Here is a 27,153-nt window from a genome sequence, read left to right on the forward strand (position 1 = left end):
CTTAATAAAGCAGTCTAAAACAATGTTTAATGTGATAAAACAAAATATTTTTTTAAAAACTACGTGTGCACAGCCTGTATTAAACAAACTGTTTATGATGCCAACTTCATTAGTACCCATAAGGCATGCACCTCATTAATGAATGTCATTACAGCAGGCGGCGAAGCGCTGGGAGGCTGCCAACCAAACAACTGCTGGGTGGCACGCGGTAGAGGCGGCGAACCCCAGTTGGTGCTGAACAGAGTTGCAGCTGCTTCTCCTGCAGCTTGTTCCCCATGAGAACAGGGGGAGGTAAGAAATAAAATGATGAGATGTTGGATTATGTGATGGAGGCTTTTAAGTTTGCCAAAGAGCGATTGTTCCACGTGTCATGGATGCGTGCGCTCGAGGTAAACCCCTGGATGGAGGATGGGCGGCAGCGGATGCCATTTCGTGAAGCGTTGATCCAAGTCGCCATTTTAAAAAATAACTTTAGTTTGAGGTTAGCAAGGCTGAATGGTAAAATGTCAAAAGGTTTTTTCCCCCCATCATTAAACAGCTTGATAGTCTTTTTATGCAAAGAATGTGCTATTAAATCAGTAATGAAACCTATGTCAGCTAACCTTCTCAATACTTTGCTGCCCTTTCAGATTCTGCACTCCCATGTCTTCATGATGCCTATGCATCCTTGCATGTACCCTGTGGTGCGGTGTCTATTGTGGAGCTTACAACTCCTTCCTGCACACCTCACCTACTGAGGAACTCATGCCCTCAAGTAATTAGTGCTAATCAGCTATGCACTGACCATGCGGAGAGCCATATTGATCCCAGAAGGTAATCAAAGAAGGGCTTAATGACAACTTAAGTGCTCAAATGAGTGAATTACACCTGCGATTAAATGCTACAGGGATTCGGTGTAGCAGAAAACGATCTAAAACATGGTATTTTATTAGAAACAAAGCCTCCCTCGCTGTGAGATGAATTAATGAGAGAAAATTAAAGCTTAACCAGGACTACAAACATGATATAATGCAGCTGACATCTTAAACATTTAAAACTTCAATCTTTATTTCTTTAAAATAAGATAAAGAAAACTTTGTTATCAATAATACAACTAAAAAACTGTATCACAGAACACAGAGGAATATACAATAGAGCATGGCAATGACAGGACATTAGATATGCATGACAGGAAAAGATTCTTGGTACATTATGATCAACAGAACAGAAGGTTGTCTGGTCAATGGAAGATAAAACGACAAGAGGACTAAAGGATGTTAAATGATATTTTAAAAGGTGGAATCAAAAAACATGCTTTTCTTTCCAGTTTCGGCCGACAAAATCGCAAATCATCCCCCAATAAATAAGGCACTGAGGAGGACCCAATAAGAGCAGGAAAAACTTTTGAGAGCATGTTGCTGTTACCGTTCCTGAATAAGTGGAAGAAAAGCTGTGAGAAATGTTCACATTTTAAAGCGTGCATAAATACTTTTTTTGTATCTTAAATCACTCTTTAAGATATTCCAACTAAATAATGCTGATGGTTAAAGAGAGTTGACATTTATATTTAACAGGATATGAACATAGAAGAATAAACCCAAAAGACAGGATGTGATGCAGAGAGAGAAAAATCTAAGGCACATCATGTGCTTTACTTCAACCTGTAGCTGTAGTTAGTGTTGGTTGGTTGGTTGAAGGTCAGACATGTTGAGAAAGAGCTCCCCTACTCTCCTCAAACACATTCTGGTTACATAATGATCACCTTAAAACATGATCTTTATCAGTTTTCATGCATATTGGTGTTCTAGATGAAACTGTGCTTCTAATGCTGCACAAAGGCTTACCATTGAAATGAAACAACAAACTTGTTTAACCTATTAAAGCAAATCAGATAACTGGTCAGTTTGGTAGAGAGAAACACTTTGGCACCAAAAATATGAACGATAAGATTTGTAAGACAGGAGAGGAATATAAAAACCAAGCTGCAGCAAAACTTGAAGGCAGAACCCTTTGTTCTCTGTTTGTCATCAATAAGGATATGGTTAAAAAAAAAAGCAATAAACAAAGAGTCCTGGAAGCTGCAGATGATAAAGTCCCTCTGGCAGACTTTACGTTGGACCCCACCTGTGAGATCAGGGCTGGAGTGGAGGGAAGATCAAGATCAAGTCTTGTAGTTGGTGTTTTACTCTACAGACGACGGCCTACATCTCGTGAGCGGTCAGGTGATGTTCGGGGATGCCGTTGGCGTGAGCCACCGCAGTGTTGTTCTCATTGAGGCGCCTCACGCGGTACATCTCATAGTGGATGCTGCTGGTGATGTCCTTAATGTTCTGCATGTGGGTCCTTAGAAAAAAAAAAAAACACATAAAGGCACTAAATAAGAAAAGAAATTAACCATTTATCACCCTCTATACCACAATAAACATATTAACATATAACTGAGGCAACCACAACCTGACATTTAAGGATGACGAATACACTGTTTCCTACTGTATATAGAGAGTAATTTCACTCAAAAAGGTGCTTCCTTGCTTTTCTTTATGGGAGCTGAAAGCCTTGAAAACCTTTGCACGTCATCAGCCTTCAGATCAGCTCAGCTATTCCTGCATCTGCTTTTTTAAAATCTTCTTATTCAAGCAGGATCAATTGTTAAACAATTGCCTGACTAAGAATTAATATTGGTACTAAATATTAAAACCTCCAGGAAATACTCTCTTTACAAAAAAAAAAAAAAAAAATTAAAACCAATCCTTTAATGTCTCCAAAGCTCTTTGTGCTCCTACAGACTCTAAAGCTTTCAATTTATTTCAAGAACATATGTTAAACCTTAGATTTTAAACACAGAGCACTGTGGCTATTTGTATGTTAAAGTGCAGCATATACTGTAATGTTATCCTACACTGTGAATCCTCCTTAATAGGAAAATTACACAAATATATGTTGCATTTCTAAAAAGACTTAAGCCCCTTTTTAAACATTGTCCTCCTTCATGACTTCTTATGTTTCATTTTGTGGTGTACATTTTGCGCACATCAAATCAGCAAAAGGAATAAAAAGATTAGCTCAAAATGACAGTATAGTTCAGGAAAAATATCTGTCAAGTGTATTTTATGAAAACTACTTTCTTTAATATTTTATTTTTTTGTTCACTCCTGGGAATATGGGGTCTTGTTACAATTTTTAAAACTCAAGGCAACAAATAGCTGATGGGAAACAAAGCTCCTTCTGAAGGCATTTTCAAAACTGAAAGATAATTTTGCTCATATTTGAAACAGAAATGTCTAATTCATTATTCCAAAGTAAAATAAATGCTACTGTTATTAAAATACAGTTAATTCAATTTAATCACTTCAGAGTAATATAATAAAGCACATTAAATAAATTTTGTATTAAACTGCTGCAATTCTTTAGAAGGAGTTTGCCATATTATGCAGTTTTGTTTCCAAGTTTAATTTGACAAAATATTCCAAAAAGAAAGTGTAATTTAAAGTAGTGTTGATACTTTTTTTTAACCTTTTGGAAGCTTTTGAAATTGTTTAGCAGTAAAAGACATAGTTCTTCATGGCATATGTGTTATATTTAGATAGAACATAAGTCGGTAAAAGATGCACACAATAAAGAGATATTGTCCTAAATGCTCCTTATGTTTCCCTCAGCAGCTAGAATTTAACTTAAGGAAAGTTATTATTTAAATTCCTGTAAAACAATAAATACATTTTTTTTCCATCTTATCTGAACAAAATCCCTGTCCATGACTGAAAAACAAACATTTTCGAAATGCTGAAAACTGCTACAAATGATACCTTTAAAAGAGAATTTTTTTTTTTTTTTAAACAATGGATAGTCTGGGTTAAGTTGATAACAGGGTTAAACATAGAAGTGCTCATAAATTTTATGTGCACATAAAACTATTCAACATGGAAATAAAAATCATGAAGCAAAAGTATTTGACATAAATTCAAGGTTTCCACCTTTTACCAGCACCTTTCTCTCCAAAAACCCCACTTATATGGAGCCAATTAATGCTCTATAAATAATTTCACCTGGATGACGATTTTTAAATTTAAAAAGGAAATGTACTTAGCTATGCTTCAGTGTTTCTAATATTGAGACAAAATCCACTCACCTGATAAGAAGATCTCGTAAGTAGGCAAACTCACAGTGGGCGATGTTCTCAACTGCATGAGAGAGAATAAAGGAAGACTTCAGCTTTTGGATTAAATGAACCAAACAATAAAGCTAACAAAGAATCAAAACAACATAGAGGGTGTAAAGTTGAGTTCCAGAACAGTCCACTAGGTGGAGAGGTAGATCATGGTGTCATTTTCAATATAGCTACAGTTAGCCATCTCCTATGTACACAGATCTCTGCAGCTATTTAAATCTGAAGAGATAAGAACCACTTTGAGAAACCTCAGAGCAGACATATGCTTGTGTTTCTGCACAGCATGCTGCAGGAAATGAAACTTCCTTAATGAGACATTTGATAAAGAGGCTGAACCTTCTATCTGGAGAGGCTACCTTTGTCTAATATTGTCGCAAAGCTGCAATAAATTTAAAACTGATTGAATCATTTAATACAAAGCAATGTTAATGTAGTATATATCTAGAAAACGGCAACATCCATGTAAAGTCTAAGTCTATGTACAGCTGGCAGTAACAGAAACCTGAAAATAAAATACACCATTTTCAGAAACAAATTTAAAATTTATTTTGTGATCAGCTGTAAATGTGCAGCTTTGATGATTAAATCGTCATAGAAAATCACCTTCAATCGTGCCCCACTTGGTCTTCCTCCCCAGCAACCTTCTTCCGTTCACTTGGTACTCCTGATCACTGCCCACTACTGCGAACGGGATCATCTCCTGCTCCAACCATCAAAGAGCCACAGTGAGTGGATTTACAAAAATCATACCAGCAGCCATTCTTTTGCAAAAGTACTCATGCTTCTAAATCTTTATCAGGTTTTGCTTCTCTACGACTGTCAACTTCAACATATTTTACGTGGTAAGTCAACACAATGTGGACATTCACGAGTGGATGAAAAAAGTTTTTAGGATGTCTTTAAGTACAATTTTAGAAAAGTGAGGCATATAACTATAAGCAACACTTTATAAAACCCTATTGACATCTATTTTTACATTTGCAAGACACATTTGAGCAAAGTAGCTAAATTAATCAAAATAGCAATCAAAATTCTCAAAAAAAAAAACAAAACTATGCCCTCATCTAAACCAATCAAATGTTGCCTAGACAAAAAAATAAAAAAGTATGAAATTTTTTTTCTTTTTTGCAATTCTGTGTTGCTTGTGACAGCTTGAAGCACAACATTCCAGTAAAATTAAGTTTGTGGTAATAATGTAACCAAAACCATAATGTTCATGGAATGCACTACTTGAATGCAAAAAGAAAAGCTCTCACCCTGATCTTTTCATTAATCATTCTGTCCTCTGCATCTTCATCAAATTCTTTCTGGGGGTATACATCAATCCCATTGGCTCGCAGCTCTTCCCTGATCTAGTGAGTGAAAAGGCAAACATGTCAGGACAAACTGTAACCTGTTAAAAATGGGAAATTATAGACTAGAACTTCCTTCATTTTAACCAGATACGTACGTGCACATAAATCTGCACATATTAGTAAAATCAAATGTTCAAACAATATGTTAGATTTTTTTATGTAATTCTAATAAATAAATAAACTTGTTAACATTCTGCTGACTTTTAGAGAGAGGAAGAAATAAAACAAAACCAACATTTAAAGAAAACTGTTACCTTCTTTTTGAAGAAGTCTCTCTCCTCCAGTGTGAGAGTATCTGCCTTAGCAATGACCGGGACGATGTTGACCACCTTACTGAGACGCCTCATAAATTCTACATCAAGGGGCCGCAAACTGAGAGGGAAGGAAATGACAGAGCAAATTCAGAAAACTGCAATAACACATTCAACCAGCAGAGAGCAGTGTTCCCCAGCATCTCTCTCAAACAAAGCATTACATTTTTTTTTTTGCTTTCCTTGAAGCTTCATGTTATTTATGATCTACAACCTCAAAGATTGTTTAAGCTTCTACATATTGTAAGATTCTGTCCAGCCAGACTTCTGCATTTGAAAAGAAAATAAACTGAAGTGCAAAAATGATTGCTTGCACTTAGAAACATACTCCATGTCTTTGCTATTGTTCCTGCAAGCTCACATTAGGCGTTTTCAAAGTGAATTCTGCAGTACTAGATCAACATTAAAGACTGTTTGACTCAGGATGACCCTTTCACAAGCGTCCCCTTCCTGAGCAAAGACAGGCTACGATAAAGAAATATAAATACATAAATTACAGGGATGAGGTGCAGCACTGGAACACGTCTTTATCAAGTGCGCCTTTATAAAGAGTCCACTGTTACATGATCTTTCCCAAGGCACACAGCCAGATTTTCAGAGAATGCAAGAAAACGTGTTCTGAGTCTATCACTAGATGGACACATGAGAATATGTGAAAGCTCCTGCTAATTCCGCCTCTGAGTAAACCCTAGTCCCCAGAGCTGCAGGAACTACAGGCTGAGCCAAGAAAGTAGATTAGTCTGTTTGATAAAAGCCAGATGTTTGCATCTGTAAGAAATCCAGGGGGAGACTTGGCATATTGGGAAGAGCAGCCTGTGTTTGCAAAGCAGTGGAATGGTGTTCTGCAGTATGACGTCTGGTTTTTAAGTGCAATGACAGGACTCTGTGTGTTTTTAAATGATGAAGAGCAACGAAGCTCAGCTTCACGTTTTCAAAGGTGAGAAGAAACTAAATGTCTGGATGAACACATGCAGACACTCATCAGACCGCAGAGCCTGTAACAACAGCCGTCTGTCACTCCGCCACAAGGTCAGCCCTAAATACTAATTACAACAGCCGTCTGTCACTTCGTCACAAGGTCAGCCCTAAATACTAATTATTTAGACTTTCTGTTGTGATGCTTTGCAGGACTTTATTTGTCTTATCTGATGTAAACTGGCCTCATTGAAACATAAAAGTTGCATTTTCTATGGATCTTTTATGTTAAACAATTCACTAATGGCACAGGGGCAATGTCTATTCTCTCTAAAAGAGCTATTTTATTTAATTTCTTTATTCAAGTTAATATTTTGTATAAACCAATTAAAACCTGAAGATTTGCACTTTAAAATACAATTAAAATGCCACCAACAGTGAAAGAATAACATTAAAATCCCCTCATATTCAAATCTCGCTATTTTTCACAATTTTCAATAAGATTTCAATAAGATTTTAGTTGGTGGGGTTACCAGTGACCAGTTGGGGGGATGAAATAAATGCAGCAGTGGACTCTGGAGTCTGGGATCCTTTTCTTCCTGTTGATGTTAATTTCCTCCTGGAGGTATGCTTCATACTGGTCGTTAATAAACTTCATGATGGGCTGCCAGCTATGTTTATGGAAAAACAGGAAAGTCAGTTGAGAAAAAAAAAACCCATGAAAATAAAAGTTTCCAAGATCTTGGTTTGTCTAAACACTCATTGAATACATGTTTGCAGCAGTAGAAAAACTTTTACCAGTTCTCATTGTTGATCTGGTCTCCAAATCCTGGTGTGTCAATGACAGTCAGCTTCATTCGGACTCCTTTCTCCTCAATGTCTGCCCACAAAAAGAGCCATATGGAAATGCAACCTGATTCCCTTTAAAATGTAGCTGCTTCATAAGATGACATGCAATAAAACAACAATAAGGACAGCAGAAAGAAAAAAAAAAAAAAACATACCATGACTGATGGACTTAATTTCTATGGTTTTAGGGATCTTCTCCTGGCCTGTGCCCAGTACAGACTTCCTGCTGACTTTAGACTTGAAGAGAGTGTTCATCAGAGTCGACTTTCCGAGGCCGCTCTGTCCTGTAAGCCAAAGGTAGAAAATGAAAGAAATCTGTTATATTGGCTGCATACTAATACAGTAATAAATCCACACATAATTAAAAAATAACTTTAAAGAAAGTCTGTAAACTTGGATTAAATGAGGACAACGGATCCTGTGCTGCTGAACTTTAAAGAAACAGCAACTCCCTGCTCATTTGCTCACATTACTATACACATTAAAATGAGGAAGGGGCATTACTTTACATAATCTGGCAGCTGAATAATTAGCTACAGCCAGACTTCTACAGAGATATAACCATTAAAAGTTTGAATTCAGGTTAAGTCAACAAGAACTGCTCTGATTTATGGAGCTGACCTCAAAAAAAAAAGTCACCTAAGCAAGCAGGCAGCAGAACATGATTGATGAAGAGGTTTAAAAACTGCACAGCTGGAACTCGTACAAGAAGGTTATATTAATGCCAACAGTGTTTACACCAATTGAAATAATGTTGAAGTGGCGTAATTACATACAACTTTCACAGAAAAAGACTGTTTCCTGATAAAGACTGGTTCAGGGACTAACTATATTGTTTAAAAACAGTTATAAGCAGTAGATTCCAAAAGTTCACATAAGCAATGCAGGTTTTTATATTTCATCATGTTAGAACCTCATTATTTCATTTATGTTTTGATATTTAGGGGGAAAAATGAAAGAGAAAATTATGCAATATAGTATTTTGTGTTACTTTTCTACCTAAGTAATAGAAAGTTTAAACAAAAGTAGTTTGTGTAACAGATTTTATCTTTAAAGCATAGAAGCAAACAAAAGAAAAAATGGAAACCAGATTACTTTTATTTCAAACAACCTTTAAGTCCAATTCTTTTTAACTTTGCATGCAGAAAAAGCAACTTTCACAGAAAAGCTGTTGCGACATCATCCTCACGAGACGCCAATTAGAAGTGGAGAGTTTTATGACGGCGTGGTTACAGCTGAGCTGTGTGTATAATAAACGTGTTTGATCGCAGGACTCAAGAGGAGAGTGTTGGGCTTCCAACAGAGATGGCTGCTTGTTATACATTGAATCTAGCCCTCTTCTTTCAGTCAAGACTAATTAGAGGAAAAGAATGCAATAAAACAGGAAAAAATAAAAAATACAATTTTTTTTTGAGGGATGCATCTTTGTAGAGTGCTGCAATAAGAGTAAAATGTAAAATACCAAAAGCATTTATAATTTACTTTTACATATTATTTGGATTAATATAATGCAAGAGGATACATAATATAAGGAGAGATACGTCAACCATGGCAGAGGTGTATGTTTGTTTTTTAGTCCAAGAATCTCAAAGTTTACGTTTAAAAAAATGCATGCCTTACCTACTACCATGATGTTGAGCTCAAAGCCCTGCTTCATGGCTTTTCTCCTCATCTGCTCCAGAATGGCATCAATGCCCACATAGCTGAAGTCCACCACAGCTCCAGCGGCCTTCTCCCCGTACAGACTGCCCACTGCTGGGGGTACCATGGCGTCGGGCACCACCGCCTCAGACATGGCACTGCTGCTGTTGGTGGGGAACACCTCTGGTCCTACGATGACACAAATAGAGGGAGCAACAAGGTTACAAGGAAGCTGTTCATGTAAAGTCTAAGCGGAAAAAAGGTATGGATGGGAAGGAAAGGGGGGTCGCATGAGGTCAAAAAAATGACCCCCAGCAATGCAGAAAATGTGCAAAACCGGTACGGCATGAAAGATAAGGACGTGGAAAAGATGTACACAGCTGAGCTCTTTTACAAAGCTTCCTCACAGCAAGAATCTCAAGAACTTGAAAAATCTCACAAGGTAAGAGAAAAAACTAATCTTAGAGTGAACTGAAAGGAAGTAAAACAGTTTTATTGAATCCGATGACAACAATCCAAACAGGTTAGTTTGTCAAGCAGCCTAAAGCTTCATAGTCATCTGAATACCTACATGCTGATATCACAGGGGGATAATCATTACAGAGCAAATTAGTCACTGCACTTTGACCTAGACTCTAGAAATGCCCCAACTGGTTGGCAAATGGTAGATAATAAAGTCCAGCATCCAGAATATCACAAATCATTATCCTGACCAACAAAGACTCCCCCAGTCAGGGAGAGTCTTTGTTGAACCTCTTGTTTTCTTTAACACAAATTAAGAATTCCTTTCAGTGACAAACTTTTATATCCTACATTTAATGGAAACAAAACAGGCAAAAATCAAAACAGATGTGGAAAAACCCATAAAAAAGCCTCTCTGTTGTTGTGGTTTCCAGCACAGCTAGTTAGACTTTGCATGCTTAAAGTGGGCCGATATATATGGTAACTTTTAACCAACTCCAGACATCCATTCCACGTGTATAAACCACAGGCAGAGTTCATAAAAACATGCAGGTTAGCTTAACTGGTGTCAGGTCTCTAAATGACCCCTGAGGAGTGAGTGTGTGACTTCATGATGCTTTATCCTTTGTGTTTCCGTCTTTCCCTGTAATGGATGGGTGACCTGTACAGGGCGTGCCCCCTCTCTGGCTACTTTGCAATCGACACAAGAAACAGCCTTTCTTGGCCTCTATAGGCGTGGATACAGACAAGAGGAAGGTGATTATTGGATGGTTTCCTGAACATGAAAAAAAAATCCCAAAAAGAATTATAGGCAGACCAATTTCTAAAAAGTGTTCAGTCTGATTTAAAGCAGAGAGTAAAGAGCATGCCCAGAGGTCACTTTCGGCATCAGTCTGCCATATAAATTATGTATTAAAATTCCAAAACATTAAAGGGATGAAATACTTTAGAAAGCGAGCAGCAGCAAAGCTTTAGGCGTCTTAAATGTCCGCATTTCATTTCCACCCAAATTCTCTTCATATTTAATGGGATCCTTTAATTAGGGGCAAAAGTGATGATCAGACAGATTTGACCATCCCTTCACCAACTCTGTTAAAACAGGGGGAATTTTAAACAGATGTAGCCGTCGTCCCAGTAGACTGAACCTATTAGAAAATATTTGATCTAGTTTTAAAGCACTTCAGGTCTTGGCAGGAAGTCATTGAAACGGTCCGCTCCAATCACTCGATTTCCTTGTGTGGATTAATAAGTTATATATTCAATGTTTAGTCTGTTTATTAAACCCTGAGCATGTAGAAACACGACTGCCCCACTGTAACAGTGTAGCTGTCAGTATAGGTTTGAAATGTTGTGTTTATATCTTTGTTTCTCTGGTGATACAGCCCTACATTAGGCCTCTGTCCTGTTAATGTGAGACGGGAAAAGCAGCTGAAACATGATCTGCTCCCAGCTGGCCTGCCTCACACACACATTTACAGCATAGATATTTGGCTTTGTGCATTGGAGCCCTGTCCTGGCTATGAACCTTTCATGTTTGATCATTCAGCTGACAAGTAGGCACATACGTGGACTTAATGATACAGAATCCTGCAAATAATCCAACATAAAATCTTTACTTGTCTAAATCGGCATGGATCGGCATTACTGCTGGTGGAAACTTGAACAGTTCAAACTGACCTTGTAGTGAGTTATGAAAAGAAAAAAAAAGAAATGAGCAAAGAATAATATCGCAGTGGAAACTCTAAAGTCTAGTCTGACTTCCATAATGTAGCTCATTGTGTGAATCCATGTGTCATAGAGACTCACCTATGGAAGCTGCTCCGGTCTCGTCCACCACTTCCCCATCCTGTTCCAGTCAGTCAGTCAGCAACTTGCTGCGACTCAATGCCCTCCACCTCCCCTCTGTACCAACCTTCCACACATACCTCTGCCTCTGAACTCTTCCTCCCTTTCCTGGCCTTTTATCCCTTCTGTATTTATCTCTTTAAGCATTAATGCAGACGTAAGGGATTAACATGGTCCAATATCCCTAATATCCTTAGAGTTTTTATATCTACATGTTCATATACCCAATAGTTAAATACTTCAAGTTTTAGTTAAAAAATAACAATCAAAAAACAACAAAAATATTAAGATATTTCTGAATATAAAACGTAACATATATGAAAATGTTTGCTACAGTGTATTATTTCAAACACGTAAGAACCGCTGAACAACTTGTGAGCTTTTAAGGTCCAGAAATTAATAGATTTTTTTCAGTGTTCTGCTCTTGATAATATGAGTATTAAGCTAAAAGTGGCTGATTAAGTAGCCATCTCTTTTGATAGCTGGCTGCTTAAAAGCAATACTGTGTAACTTAGAGCAACATGACTCATTCAGTGACAGATACGACCCTGTAAAGGAAGGGTATCAAAGTCTTTATATCGGGCAACCTCAGCATGATCAAAGCTTTAACAGGGTCTTTGTACATTTTAAAAGCCCAGATATGTCTCTACTCAATGACTTTGTATGGTTTTTCTTTTTGGCTACTAGGGGACGGATTAAATGTTGTGGTGGGTCAGCTTCAGCTCGTAGGCCTCAAGTTTCATACATATACTCTAAAGTTACATAGTGGAGTTTTTCATAAGGGAATTCGAAATGAAGCATCAATAAGTCCCAAGTGCTGCATACCAACCTCAACAATCATTTTAATCATATCCCTGAATAAGCAAATACTTGGATTAAAAATAAATTTTCTTAAATCAGACCTTTCAGCAAAAAGTAGGTTACCGTTGTTTAGTGAAAGATGGGGAAGGAGCTACTCTACCTTTCATAAAACAAGTCCTTTCAGACAGCCTGAACAATACGAGATATTTTAAAAGTTTTCTCAAGCGTTAAAGACATTTTCCAATCATGCTGAGCTAATCAGCTATAAAAGTATGATTCATGCAAAAACAATTTCTTCTCCTTTTTTTGATACTTTTCAGCCAATTTATATTCCCATTATTTGTATATTGCCTGTTTTACTGTTTGATTGAAATTAAGCCTTTGACCAATCTGTTATTGCTAGTACAATAAAGATAAATCACAATATTATTGATTTTCAGCTCTTCTCAGATTAAAACAGAGACCAACCACAACTAAGTTTAAAACCCAATCCTGAAAGTTTAGAGTGTGATTCAACATTTTGCAGCCAATCCTGCACAGGGTTTTCTGGTATTTCTGTAATTTATTGACTGATCACATTTGAATTAGGTTGTAAATATTTAGTTTGAAATTTCTTCAATTTAAAAAGTAATCTGTTATTCTAATGGTGCTGCTCACCTCATCAGGCAAGTTTGTAAACAAAGATTTCCACTTCAAACACCATAAGAGCAAAACAGAAAAAACTGCAACACAATGCAAGTCAGCATGTAGCATCTATATAATATGTATAATCTAAAAGCAACTAAAAAAAACTAAAACAACAAGGAAAATCTAAACTGTTACAATGTTGTTTTGCTTAAACTTGTGATCAGTTACTAGATTCATACTATTCAGTTTAAGCCTTTTGGATGCAACTCTACCTCCAGATGGAGTCTCAGCATTATTTACACTTGAGTTGAAAAATATTTATGCAAAAATAAAAATACACTCATTTTTGTTGGGTAACGAAATACGGGATATAATGAACCACTGACCTGCAATGCTTAGAATTATGTAACAGCGACAGATTCTAAAACACACTCATCTCCTTAGGAAATAAAAAAAATAAAAGCGACAGTAAATCAAGGCAAGAAAGGAGCAGTAGTATAAAGCTTTATCCCCTGGTCTTCATAACTGCAACCGGCCCAGATCCGTGTCAGAAACTTAAAAAAAGTCGATCTATGAACACAAAACCACAGCTTTTCCACTTTCAATTAACAAATTGTTTCTTAAGGGTAAACTCAAAATCTCTGATATATTTCATATATAAAGAAAGCTGGGAGATTTAGTAAGATACCTAAATGGAATCAGGCTTTGTATGGCTAAACGTATCTTTTATGCGACTGTTTAGAGACTTTCAGCAGATAACAGGAAGGCTGAACAGAGTAAAGCAGAGTTGCTCAGTTTCGCCCTTTTGCTCTGTTATAGAGCATGGTGTATTTGGTAATATTGGAGGCCTTAATCTTAAAAGTTAAGATGGGGATCAACGTTTAAAGATTTATCAACAAGTCTGCTTTCTCTTCTTCATTTTCTGTAATGTAATTTATTGATAAAATAGTTGATTTGAAGGTTTCAGGAGAAGAGTACTAATCCCAGCGAGTGGAAAACACAAAGAAACTCATTGGACTCATTGCATTTATGTTTTCTATTAGAGTCACTAAAGTTTTTCTTGTTTGCCTCCAGCAGTATCAGATTTCTCTGCTTTTTGCAAATACAGCCGGCGGTCGGCTGAACCACAAAGCTTTTCTTTAAGAGAAGGCAAACAAAGGCAGGGAGGGGGGAGCATGAAGAAAGAAGTATGGGGACGACGGTGAGATCAAGTTAAGAAGAAAAAGGAAGTGGACCTTTAATTCTTGGGGTTGAGGAAGAGAAAGATAAAGGCCAGGGAAGGAGGAGGACACAGGAAAACATTTAAGACAGAGGAGGGGAGCAGAAAAAGGGAAAAGACTGTGGACAGCCATGTTAGTGATTTATTCCACTTTCGGGCCTGAGGCATTCCTCACTAACTAACTACAGACCTCCAAACTGAGATGCAACTTTATTTCAAACAAACATTTCAGCTCACGTCCAAATCTTTTTAAGCTACCAAATACCTGATCAAGCAGTCTCTTCAATATAAGTACAGAGGCAATGCGGATCACCAAGCTGCAATGCAGCTGCTCAGAGTGTTGATCTTGACAGCATAGCAAGCAGGTCAGAGGTCGTGTCCCAGTTTAGGATGGAAAAGAGCCCGCTGAGTTTATTCCCCTTCATGACTAACCAGTGCTCTGACCTGCTCTACAAACTGGCTTGAGTCACAAGAGAGGAATTCAGTGTAAGAAACAGACTGGAAACTTGGAACGCACAGAGATTTTGTAAATCACAGGGTCACCCACTGGATCCTTAAAACTCTCATCCCATAAAGTGTCTGCTTTGTTTGGAAACCTTTACAACAGCAGGATGCAATTTGTGGGCCTCTTAGATTTTATTTAGATGGACATAATGGATCTAAATGTTTTATTCTGAGAACAAAGCAGAGGTTTCATAGAGAGGATGGGTCAGGAAAACGCCTGATTATTTTTGTCCATCAAAAAGTGTCAACATTCCTCAAACATTTCCACATTTTGTCACAGCAAACCCACAGGCCTCAATGGTTTTATTGAGATTCTTTGAGAAAAACAACCCAGTGTGTAATTCTGAGGAGAAAACAGGATCCTTCATGGAGTTAACTGGTTTTACAACAGAAAAGGCATGATTTGTAAAAGGACACAATCAATAGCTGTCCCTCATGTTCTCCCACCTGAGCTGTAGAGCTTTACAGCTCCTGTAGAGACATCGCTGTGCCCCTGAAGGCCTTTTTGATCATTTCTCTGCTTGCATGAAAATGTGCCATATTCTTTCCAATTTTAAATGAAAGACTGACCACATTTTGGTAAAATGTTCTGGGATAAGAATATTTTTAACCAAACTTTTCCCCAACATCATGCTTCTTCTGCTGTGTTCTCTGGTGTATGATAGTGCTGTAGTCCAGTTGTTTTTTTTTAATTAATAGCGTAAACACATTTATCATTAATGAAGACCAGTGAAAACTTTCCTTTGCAATAAAAACATCAAATAATCTGTTATGAGATGATGACGACATGTCCAGGGTGTACTCTTGAGTTTCACCCAATTACTGTGGAAGAAAGGAAGCAGCTCCCCAATAAGACTGCAAAAAGAAGGGGGTGTAGACTATAGATGGATGGATGGATGGATGGATGGATGGATGGATGGATGGATGGATGGATGGATGGATGGATGGATGGATGGATGGATGGATGGATGGATGGATGGATGGAAAATATTCAAAAGTTTAAGGTGAAATAGAATTTTTTCAAGACACTTTTAGAAAAAACAAAAAAGTGTTTTGGGGACACTGCTGTCTAAAAAGATAAGATCTTAAATCGGAAGGGTTTCCTAGTTGAATAAAAAAAAAAAAAAGTAAAAATTACATAAAACGCAAACAAAAATATTTTACAACATATAAAGAATACAATAATTGTATTAACCCTAAATACATGCATCATGGAGCGTTATCACGGATCCTTTCTCCCAGCAGCTCTAAGACTCTATAACCACCACTGTTCCCAACAACCTCAATAAGTTGTTACATTCATGCTGATTCATCAACACATTTCTGCTGTTGCTATTTTCATATATCCAATGCCGTAAAAATGTCCACAGTTGTATATTGATTATTTATCCTCCAGAAACAGAGTGTTTATATTTGAAAAAAACTCTGCATAGTAGAGTATTCTTTTATTTTATTTTTTTAACTGCGTCACTTATTCTGTTATTTCTATTCACTTTAAAGGCACACTATGCAACATTTTTCAGTTAATTAATGTGTTCCATAACGTTATGGATGATTAAATGAGTCATTTCAGGTTGAACAAAGGTATTCTCGGCCGCCCTGGTGGTCTGTGGGGGAAATACTGCACTTGCAACTGCAGGAGCACCGACCCGCACCCACAGGCTCAGAAGTCTCGTGAGAGTCAGTCTTGCTTTACGGCGAGAACTGCTACACGCCCCCAGTTAAAAGCATTCTCGTTGCTGGCACAGTGGCAATCTTTGTGCAGTTATGCTACGTTCACGCAGCAAAATCGCGTCTGCTGCTTCCTTTTTGCTGCTTGTACCAGTTAGTTCTGACACGCGGCTGAAGCAGCTTTGCTGCTCTGGCTGCGCGGTGCAAAAGTGTGTCTGAGGCGCATTGGGCGGAGCTTCACTATATTTGCTGTGATCAGTGGGAATAAAGTAGTTTTAATATGTGTTTAAGTGAGAAAATACACCTGAAAACGTAATCAGTGCAGTCAGTTCATTCAGATTATTATCCTGCCTTCAATATTTTTTCTGTCGGAGCCGCTCAGACCCCCACATACCAGGGATGCGCCGACAGTATGGATCCCTTCATCAGCAGCGGTTCACCGCGGCAGCTGGTAGGTGTTTTTCATCTAAATAATCCAAACTGCATATTCTGCCGGCAGATTTTTGCATTTTAAGTTAATTTAGGCGTCAATAAACTGTTTAAGAGGAGTGATCATCAGCGCTGTGTCTCTCTCCCTGCGTTAAACGCACCCGACGCGCTGCTTCAGCTGCTCAGACGTGCTGCGCCTGCTACTCAAAACGCGCCGCGGGACCTTTTGCTGCGCCTTGACGCGCGTCAACCATTGACTTTGCATGTAAACTCGCTGCTTCTGTCGCGCCAGCTACGTCCAGTGTGAACGCAGCATTAGTCATTCGCTGCTAAGCTCAAAACAACCGCGCCTGGCTTGACGGAGAAACCAGGAGAACAGCTGAGCATATTTACGACAGTGCACTTTTACTTTCGCCCTCTGGGGGGAGCCTCGCTGGAAAATCAACACCGGTTGCATAGTGTACCTTTAAGCTACACAGTGTGTGACCACTTTTGCTATAATCCAATACTGTTTTAACACCACAATTTCCCCATTTTGGGACAGTAAAGGGATTTTCTATTCTATTTTTCTATAACCTAAAACTTTTTTTTCTTATAAGAAATTTTTTTTAAATCCTGTCTAACGGCCATGCCTTTACAGATTGAGCATTGAAAATGTCATCATTTGAATTTATTTGTTAAACTTCTCTTTTATAATGATGATTACAGTGGCATTAGTGGTTGATTTCACTTTTTTCATGCTGTGGACATCTATGTTTCAAAGCTCCATATGGAAGACGACTCATTTATCAACCATTTATCTAGCCACAGATCTTAGTTTGGATGTTTGCTCATTGTCATTCATAACTAAAATTACCTTGGCATAAAGAGAGATACTGGGGGATCTAATCCTCCACAAAATGATGGCCGGGGAGAGCAAATGCATGACTGTAACAATCTCATACTTTCAAAAATAGATGTCATAAAAATTCCTTATATGCATCTTTGACACTTTAGGTTTTCAGCTTTAATCCACTGCTAAAAATAGTTACAATAATCTACACATCAGGTATTCTTCAAACAAGTGACTTCTATTTATTTTGCATATGCATCCATCAATATTTTTAATTTCAAAGAGAGTAACCCAGAAGGATTTTCCACTTATTGTATGGAGCTCTTAGTCAAAAACAAAAGATAACTTATCTGCTAAAATATTTTTTATGTGCCTAATTGAAAACCCTTTGCCTTTTTCCCATTTTCAAACATGACAAAAGAGGACAGTATGAAATCATGGAATGGGTCTGACGAGGATCCCAAAGCTAACCTTGAAAATATAGTGGGCTGCTGTTAATTACGATCAAAGAAAAAAATCCAAAACATTCAAGTTCTGGACTTTTCCTGCACTTCTGATAAAAAGAGAAGCTGCTGCAAACCCAGCAGATGCCCTTATCAGTTTTATACTCCACAACATTGGGTTTAGGACAGGCAAACATGCACACTTAAACACTTTCTATCCTCGACAGTATCTCCTTTAATGAAAGAAGGAAATTGAAGCAGTGATGGTGCAAACAGGGTCTGTTGAGTTATTATAGTCAGTGTGTTTGTGCAGCAAAGCTGAGTTCCCATAGTCCTCATCGTTCAGCACAAGGAAGACATGTCCTCTTTGCCCTGCAGCAGGATCTAAGCCGGACATCATGTCATCCAATACTGGACCCTGGATCACATATAAAATCTGTTTTGTTCTACTTCAATGCATTTCAATTGTAGCTATTTAGCACGCAAACAACTACTGCAATGCTTTAAAAGAGGTGCTAATTTCTGTAATGACAGCTGGATCCTAAAAGTTTGTCTGGACTGCCAGAGGAATGTGTTCGGTCTCCAAACTGTGGTGGTACACAAGAGTTGTTGTCTTTCTAGTCTCCTCAGCTCCCTCTGACATTAAGATGCTCACAAGGAATGGATTTCTCAGCATTTTTTAGGTTTAACGAGCACATTATGAAACTTCAGTAAGCATCAATGTACGAAGCTGCACGAGTGCATGCAGGAACTTCATGGACTGACAAACCAATCCAAAACTTGTTTGTTTAATTTCTATCTCAACATCTATAATTATGGAAAGCAATTCCACTGCAGAACGACATTCCTCACATAAATGCAGTGGAGTGAATTTCTATACTTTGCAAAAGTATGTAACCTAAAGAAATGTTTTAGCAGAATAACTTAAATTGAAGGTTTTCTGATGCTCTTGCAATAAATATAAACCACCATAACATTTTTGTTTACAAAAAACAGTCAAAAGCAGATATAAAGTGAGTCTCATAGCTTTCTAATGATAATTATCCCACTTAAACTATTAAATAACCTTTACATTGTTTTATAACAGAGCTACAAAAAGGGAAGTTTTTGATTTAGCTGTAAATAATAAAACTATGTAAAACATAAAAAAACTTTTTTACAAAAGATAATGAGTTAATGTCTACCAGCTTCTATTTAATTACAGCTGATAAACAGATATTGAGCAAAATATGTTACTAGGAATCTTATTTTTGAAATCCAATTTCTAGGTTTTAAAAGTCTTAGATGCATTAATATTTTTTTCCATGGTAGGCATTCCTTTACATTTACATGCCTCTGGATATTTTGTTCATCATCTCTTTCATCATCGTAAATGTTTTAGTTCTCTTAGTGTTAGCTGAGTATTTTGGGTACCATTTTATGTTGTGACAAAATGAGAAGATTAGATATTGACCTTCAGGCACAGACCATCGAACATGTCTGCTCCGGAAACTGTGTTTTTTCTTAGGAAACTAATGCAAATGTTTAATTTCAAGGTAGTTTCTTTATAAAAATTAAAGGACATTTGAAATTTAACTCAATGAAGTTTTCGGAAACATTAATATCCTGTTAGAAACTTGGGGATTTCTAATGTTATTGACCTTCTTCCTGCCCCAAGCTACTGAAAAGGCAAGTTGCGCTAAACTTCTACTCAAACATCTTTCTTTGTTACCATATATGTAGTTCTGGATGTTTCTGCATTATATCAAAATTGGACTGGCAAAGAGGACTTGAAGACAACTTGATAAAAGTGAAAACACTTTGGCAATTTGAAGTGCTAACAAACTCTTGCAAAGTTTTCATCAAACAAGTACTAAACTCAAACTGTCAGTAAGGCTTCTTTAATGAACACAGGCTTATGAGAGTTTATCTCCAAGACTACTCTTCCCAACACACTAGGCTAGCCTCTGGGAAAAGCGGGTCTGCACATCAACATACAGCAGGTGGTTTGAGGAAGATAAAAGGTACCCTTGGCGTTAACCAAGTTAAGATTTCCTTTACAACATCCAACACAAAAACCTATGCAGGTGTAAAATTATTTTAGTCTCAGTGGTTTTCATTCTAAAAAGCCTTTGAAATTTCAGAGAATCAGATATTATTTTGAGAAATTGCTTTATTAAACAGTTTATTTTGACTAAATTATACAACAGAGGTGGCGAGCTGAAATAAGCAGGATAAGCAAAAAAATATATAATAATTAAAACCCAAAAGCTGGTTTATCCAACATCCCCTGTATGACAAGCTAAATTAAAACAACAGCATGCCAATATCTGATAGTTGCTCAGTGGATGTTATTGTCATTAGCCTGGCTGGGGTAATGTTTATCTTAATAATTGAGTCAAATTGTATTGGTGAAATGGTGGCCTGAGGAAGTATGGATCCATGGGGCCTGGGGGATTAGAAACCTGACCTCTGTCCTCACACACAGCAGACCTCAACTACAGTAAAAGAATGACAAATGCGTCTGCGTGGTGACAGAGTGGCTTTGAACAACTCCATGTAAATGAATGGGAATTAAAATGGAGAAGGCGTTTGTTCTCAAACACTGTTGCGGTGAGGAAGGTGAGGTTAGGTTATTTTAAAGAGCTTCCTAAGAGCTGTTTTTTTCACTAATGTGCACAACAGATAAAACAAAAAAAAAAACAAAAAACAAACAAAAAAAAACCCAAACAGGAATGTGTTTATCAACCTAGGATAGATAACTCAATCACAGCACATACCTTCTAGTTTGTGAACTATGTAATCTGTAAAGTCTCTAGGCTCTGCAGCTCACAACCATCTAGATACGGGAGCCGACGGTTGTTATCAAAGTCCTGTACAGCTAGCAGGACCAGTATTTATGGACTGTGACTGACCCACATGCAAAAGTCAGGAGTGCGTTCAGACAACATCCAGAGTTTTCCAACACAGAGCTATTTATCATGTAAGTCGTATTACTACGCAATTAAACAGAAAAATCTCTGGGTCATCATATGCTGTTCAAATGTTTTTAACCTATTTAGAATCAGATTTGTGCAAATTAAAGTTTCAATCTGGACACCTTGAAAGATGGTATACTATAAAAGGTTTTTTTCAATTTCCAGACCACATCATTTATACTGTACCTAGCATGGGTAATTACTAATAAGTATTCCTGTTATAACACAGAGTACAAACATGGCAGCTTAAGGTTTTATTGTATTTATACAAAACATTCAAAAAAAAAAAAAAAAAAACATAATCTAAATTCTAAGACAAAATAGGAAAAGCATTAAGGATTTCTGCTATTGCTAAATCAAGACTGATTACAGTCATAATCATTATATTGACTTTGATACAAAGCCTGCTAAATGTAGAAATAGTTTAGTAAAAGTAATTTATCATTAAGAATATTAGCCCTTTTAAACGCTTCTGCTCCTTATAGTGAAATAACTAACCTGCTTCAACTTCATAGTTGAAGTAGTAACAGACTGCAGATATGCTGTGCAGCCAGTTTTATTATTATGAATGATGAGCTGTGTGTTCTTTAGTTTCTAAACAATGCCAGTCTATATTTTTCATTTTTTTAAAAGATTTCTTACAGATCGAATCAAATTATTCCTGTAGGCAGAGCTTTCAGCCAGCTGAATAACAGTGTGCAGCAACAAGCAAGGGCTTTGCTGTTCTATGCTTTAAACACAAAATGAATGTGCCAGTCAATCAGTTATTTTGTTTGCCAACTATTAAAAGGGCTTTATTAATTAGATCAATATACCTTTGCATCAAACACCAACCTATGCCTGGTTGACATTGTTTGCATATTTATACATTTGATGCAGTTTTTGATGTACTTTGCTAAAGGTCTGCATCCTAGTCATAACCAAAAACTTTTTTACAGACACGTGACCTATGTTGGTAATGCTACTATACTAATATCTGTATTTCTTAATGCAGTCTTACTATAAAAAAAAAAAAAAAACTGTTTAAATTTCACATAGAACGTACACTGAGAGGACATAAAATCTAAACGTTATCAGTTTATCATTTCAGACTGCAGGTTGTATTCAGGAAATGTTTTGCATTGCTAATTCATGACTAAATTCCAGGAAGGCAGCATTATCCAACTCCACTCACCCACTGTCTTGCTCACAAAGACACAGAAGGTAAAAATCAACCTTTTTCGGGTCCTATTAACTGCTGGTAAAAGGCCACGGTCTGTTCTTGCCTGGCAATGCTTGGAGGCCACAACAGAGCTCCTTTCAACAGTCCTGTGTGTGTAAAAGTGTGCGCACTGCATGCCTTTGAGGCAAAGCAGAGGCTGACGACTCTCTAGAAAGGTTAGGGGCGGTTGGCCTTTTCCAGCGGTTGGATTTTATGACAGGGCCATATTTGAGTAGTGAACAATAAAAGCCTGGGATGACAAAGCTGATGCCCAGAAACCACTGCCACAACAATGGCAGAAAGGTGAGGCAGATAAGCAACAATGAATGTAAAGGGAAACTTAATCTGACAGAGGGTCAACAAATCAACTCAGAACAAAAAATAAAGAAACTGTTTCAACTTTAAAGCAGATACTAGTACTTTTTTCTGTAAGGAAAATATCAATAATTGTCTATTCTTTATTACCATTATTATTATGAAACTAAACTGATCAACTCTGCTGTTTACTTTGCAAAACTGTTTGTAGGAGTTTAAAAAAGAAAGTATAAAGAAGCAAGCCTTAGAAAGGAATATAGATTTGTCCAAGTCTGTTTTTAAAAACAAGTTTTCCCATAAAGCTGATGTGAATGGACCTTAGGGCTGCAGGCATGAAAACTGCCTCAAAAGCCATGTTTCTAAACATGCAAACCAACAGAGAGTCATCAGGAAAGCAGAGGCTGAGATGGCAATGCTTCTAGCAACATTATTAAATCACTCATCACCTGGTAACCAAAACAGACGTCAACTTCAGTGGCAGAAGAAAAACAGAGCAGGAGAAAAACTCAGTTCCAACAGAATTCTTAGAAACCCCCACACACACTCCCATACATGTACACAAGCAATCCCCTGCCAGCGTGTGAAGCACTTACCGTGTGTAAAATGTGTGTGCGCAAGTGTGAGAAAGACTTGTCCCCTGCTGAAGTGAAGAGCAGCAGTGAGAGGCTGGACTCTGCTGTGGCAGATCTCTGCCTGGCCCTCCCACTCAAGTCTGCCATGTGACTCAGCATGCAAAGCATCAAGATCCACCCATTTCCTTCAACCCCCCCTCTCCAGAGAAACAAAAAAATAAATCGGAGTGGACTGAAACAAAGAGTCATTATCTATTTCTCAGGAGCAGAGTCTAGGCAGGAGCAGAGACAATGTAGGTGTGTCTACACAGTCCTGTAATAACTATTATTCCTCTTCTAAACTCTCAGGATTATCCAATACCTTATCTAATATGGTCTGCTTCAGTTTATTCCACTCATTTAATAAACAGATCAAACAATACTGTAAGCTCTGTCACTACCCGATCCGTACTAGAAAGCACGATCTGTACCAAAACTGAGACTATTTCCAATTATTGAAAGCCACTAAACATCCATTAAAAAAAAAAAATTAATGCTTTACTGCATGGGAAAAAAATCAAAGTTGACTTTTTTTTAGAATCGGTGACAAAATTAAGGCCAATGAAAATAAGGTGTGTCCAAATATAAACTTAATTTCACATATGATACCGATATTGCAGCTTTGATTATTGACCAATACTGATATTGACCAGATACAATACCAGCATGAATCATAAAAACTTCACTTATTTTATACTGTGGAATGATAGAAAAGGCTTGTTCAATTGAAATTTCTTGAACAGACAATATTTATGGAGCAAAAAATGTTCTCAATTTTCACCAATACACACATGTGAAGGTGTTTGTGAAATTCTTTTTTGTTATTTTATGCACAAAGTACGACAAAAACCTGACTAAATCGCGAAATAAATTGTCTGTTTGGATGTAAGGAGAGCAGAGACAGAGGAAACTATGTAATGCACATTACTAAGGGTATGCTGGCCTGACGCGGCATGCTGAGCTGACAGAACACCGGATTGGTTGCAAACCATCCCCTGTATAAAAAAAAATGCATTTGTGTATGGAGACACGTCAGCAGAGTCTCAAAAATCCTCAAACAAACGCAGTAAGTTTAAAGACCACTGATACTTTGTAAATTGATTTATTATTGTTTATGGACCAGAAATATTTTGGCGAATCATCTGCTGTGCATGTGTGAATTTAGTATGCTGGCGTGAATCTTGCTGCGTGTCTGCGGAGCTTATCCTGTGCATATATGAATCACATATGTGTATTTGTGAAAATTGAGACCGATTTAGCTCCATAAATGTTAGAAATAAGAACAACTGACTAATTTCTTATCAAAGGCTTACATTAACTTTAAAACAAAGTGAATAGAAACTATATGTTTCTAGGAGCCAATATTGAGGTCAATATATTCCAAAATTTCCAAAAAAAGTCTACATCAGGGGCAACCAAACCGTGGCCCGGGAGCTATAGCACATCCCTGGAATAAGTTTCCCTCAAAATTTAGTAAAATTCAAGAAAAGCTTCTTTCTTGGCTAAACACAAGTATTACTACTAAAGCTTCAAAAGTCCTTTTACTTGCTTCCCATATCCCCAAGAATAGACCAAAAAAACATCTGTTAACCTATAAATCACTTAATGGCTTGCCTCCACAATACATTACAGACTTGTTTTCAATGGATTAACCACCAAGACCTTTCAGGCCATCTGGTTCGAGTCTACTTTCCATGCTCAGAACCAAATATTAGTTCTTTAGATACACTAATCTGGTAGAAATGCTCAGAAATCTGTAAACCCTAAAGCTGGGGTACCACTGGATGTGAAAATGGTGCACAAGTGCCGAGATACGGCTTCACCATGCTTTCCGTCTGGCACCATATTCCACAGGGAGCCTTGTCAGAGTGAAGCAACTCGGTGCGGTTGGACTCGGATCATGTCAGGATCCGAAAAAGCAGAAAAGGGCAAAGCTCTCAATATGGTCATGATATCTGGACCATGCCCAAAAGAACAACCTCCTGGATACAAGTGACTGAAACTAGCATTCTATGCAGGATGGCCCGGCACTTTATTAGACATAGGCTGAGGAACTGGGACATGTCCCTTTGGGAGGAGGCCCAGGGGACAATCCAAGACAGTCTGGAGGGATTATGTCTCTGGGCTGGCCCTAAAATGCTGAAGGCTTTCCGCAGAGGACCTGAAGGAGATGTCTGCTGAGATTGATACCCATACAACCCAGTCCTGGATGAAGCAGAAGACAAGCACAAGGACAAGAATTTCTAATTTTTTTTAATAATTTTAATTATTCCCTTTATTATCTTTAATTATTAATATTTATTAATTATTTAATTACCTTTAAGCCACTGTATTGTATTTCTCTGTGTATGATGAAGTTTCTGTTTTTTGTGAATTTGGGTTGAAAGACTGCCAAAAATCAACAATTGCGATTTATTTTACTTCTTTTTTACTTTGTACTAACCATAAGCATGTCGATTTTTCAATCCAGGTTTACATTGTTTCATGACCTTAAAAGCAGGTCTTTACTGTTACTGTTGTTTGGAAAAATGCTTACTTCTACTCTCATGCATGCTAATTGTCTTGACCTACTCTCAATTAACCTGCTACTATGGATGGAAATTTATGATATGGTATCGTTCTCATGATAAGTTTCTAGTCGTAATAAGAATTCTGATATATTGTCCAAACAAATTAGAATCAATGTTGATTAAAAACTAAAAACTGGGTGAATCTTTATTGCTACTTTTTTCCTGTTCTTCTCATAATTTTTTAATTGGGGATTTAAACTTAAAAACACATGATTACTTGCGGTTACAGTAAGATGTTTAGTGTTAACAATCATAATTCTTTATGCAACTAGTGTCCTGAAGAATCTGATTTGTGATTTCTTTGAAAATATTATTTAATATTGGGGGGCTATGATGGCTGTGGTATGCAGTCACAAGCATACAGATACCTAAGAAAGACCGTGAAGAAGTAATGGGCTTTTTTAAGTATCACTTTTTTCGTAATTATCTTAGTATCACAAAATATTGTGATAAGATTTGGGGTTGAACCGTACTTGCCCCCCAAATGTGCTACATAAATACACCTGCCTTTACTTGCCTTAATCAAGTGAATGCTGTGAATGCTTTCAGGTAGAAGAAAAGAGAGATCAACGGACCTAAATAAGAAAACAGTTTTTTTTTAAAGATCTAATTTGAACTAAAAATACACCCCTGTATTTCAACATGTGCACCACTGCACATTTATAATAGAAAACATTTTGTTGGAAGCAATAATTCAGATTTACAGAAAGAAAACAAGAAAATAAAAAGCTGGGGGAAAAAATTACATGAACTACATACTTTCTGTCATCTAACAGGAACTTTACATTGTTTGAACAAACTATTATATTTCCTTAGGTGCATCTTTGTGTAATTAAAGGTAAGGGAGACATCCGTATACCTCCAAAGTATAATTATACTTCCAACTATGCATAAGTATGAATGTAACCATAGTTCTAAACATGCAGAAACATACATTACAGGGCAGTACTTGCACTGCAAATGGCATGCTCCTGAAAAACAAAAAAAAAAAATAGTTAAAAAGAAGAATGTGCATACCTGTTATAACAAATAAAGCTCCTCTAATCTACATTGAATGCTTGATGTATGCTGTACAGCCCACACAAGTCAACACCAACACAGGTGATTTGTTCCAGGTAAGAAACCTGGAACAGATCACCCGCGGCAACCAGCTCCTGATGTTACACAATATAGAAAACAACTCAATTTTCCCAATAGTGAAGCCTCCCTACTTGAAAAATGTTTTGCTCTCTGTCTTTTAGTCTTTCCTCTTTGAAGTTAAACTTCACCTTAACACAAACACACTAATAAAACATTTAACTGGAGGCACTAAAACTGTAGATGAGACCTGACAGTTTTACAAGTTGCTCTCCTTCTTTTAAGGTTTGAAAAGTGAAGGGGGAAATCCTGTTGGATTTTTAAACCTTGTTCTGACAGAAATTTTTCTGCAGACATGGCTAAATAAGCACTAT

General features: G+C 37.2%; 1 protein-coding gene across 6 annotated transcripts in view; it reads right to left on the reverse strand.

Annotated features, from left to right (window-relative positions):
- Positions 1–1,022: 1,022 nt before the first annotated feature.
- Positions 1,023–27,153, reverse strand: part of sept9b (septin 9b) — a 115,741-nt gene continuing 89,610 nt past the window's right edge. For 4 of the 6 annotated variants that reach the window (XM_038276663.1, XM_038276666.1, XM_038276664.1 and 1 more), the window contains 9 exons: positions 9,195–9,404; positions 7,730–7,858; positions 7,524–7,605; positions 7,259–7,396; positions 5,754–5,871; positions 5,401–5,496; positions 4,748–4,844; positions 4,106–4,157; positions 1,023–2,322 (listed from right to left, as the gene is read on the reverse strand). In XM_038276663.1, the coding sequence (XP_038132591.1) occupies positions 2,181–2,322; positions 4,106–4,157; positions 4,748–4,844; positions 5,401–5,496; positions 5,754–5,871; positions 7,259–7,396; positions 7,524–7,605; positions 7,730–7,858; positions 9,195–9,404 (1,064 nt within the window). In that variant the 3' untranslated portion in view covers positions 1,023–2,180. Of the gene's footprint in view, positions 2,323–4,105; positions 4,158–4,747; positions 4,845–5,400; positions 5,497–5,753; positions 5,872–7,258; positions 7,397–7,523; positions 7,606–7,729; positions 7,859–9,194; positions 9,405–22,179; positions 22,358–23,114; positions 23,265–27,153 lie in introns of those variants that run through there. The other 2 variants (XM_038276667.1, XM_038276668.1) reach the window with 2 other exon arrangements.

Source organism: Cyprinodon tularosa, unplaced genomic scaffold (assembly GCF_016077235.1).
Source record: "Cyprinodon tularosa strain WSP-4 unplaced genomic scaffold, ASM1607723v1 ctg126, whole genome shotgun sequence".
In the NCBI taxonomy this organism is placed as follows: domain Eukaryota; kingdom Metazoa; phylum Chordata; class Actinopteri; order Cyprinodontiformes; family Cyprinodontidae; genus Cyprinodon; species Cyprinodon tularosa.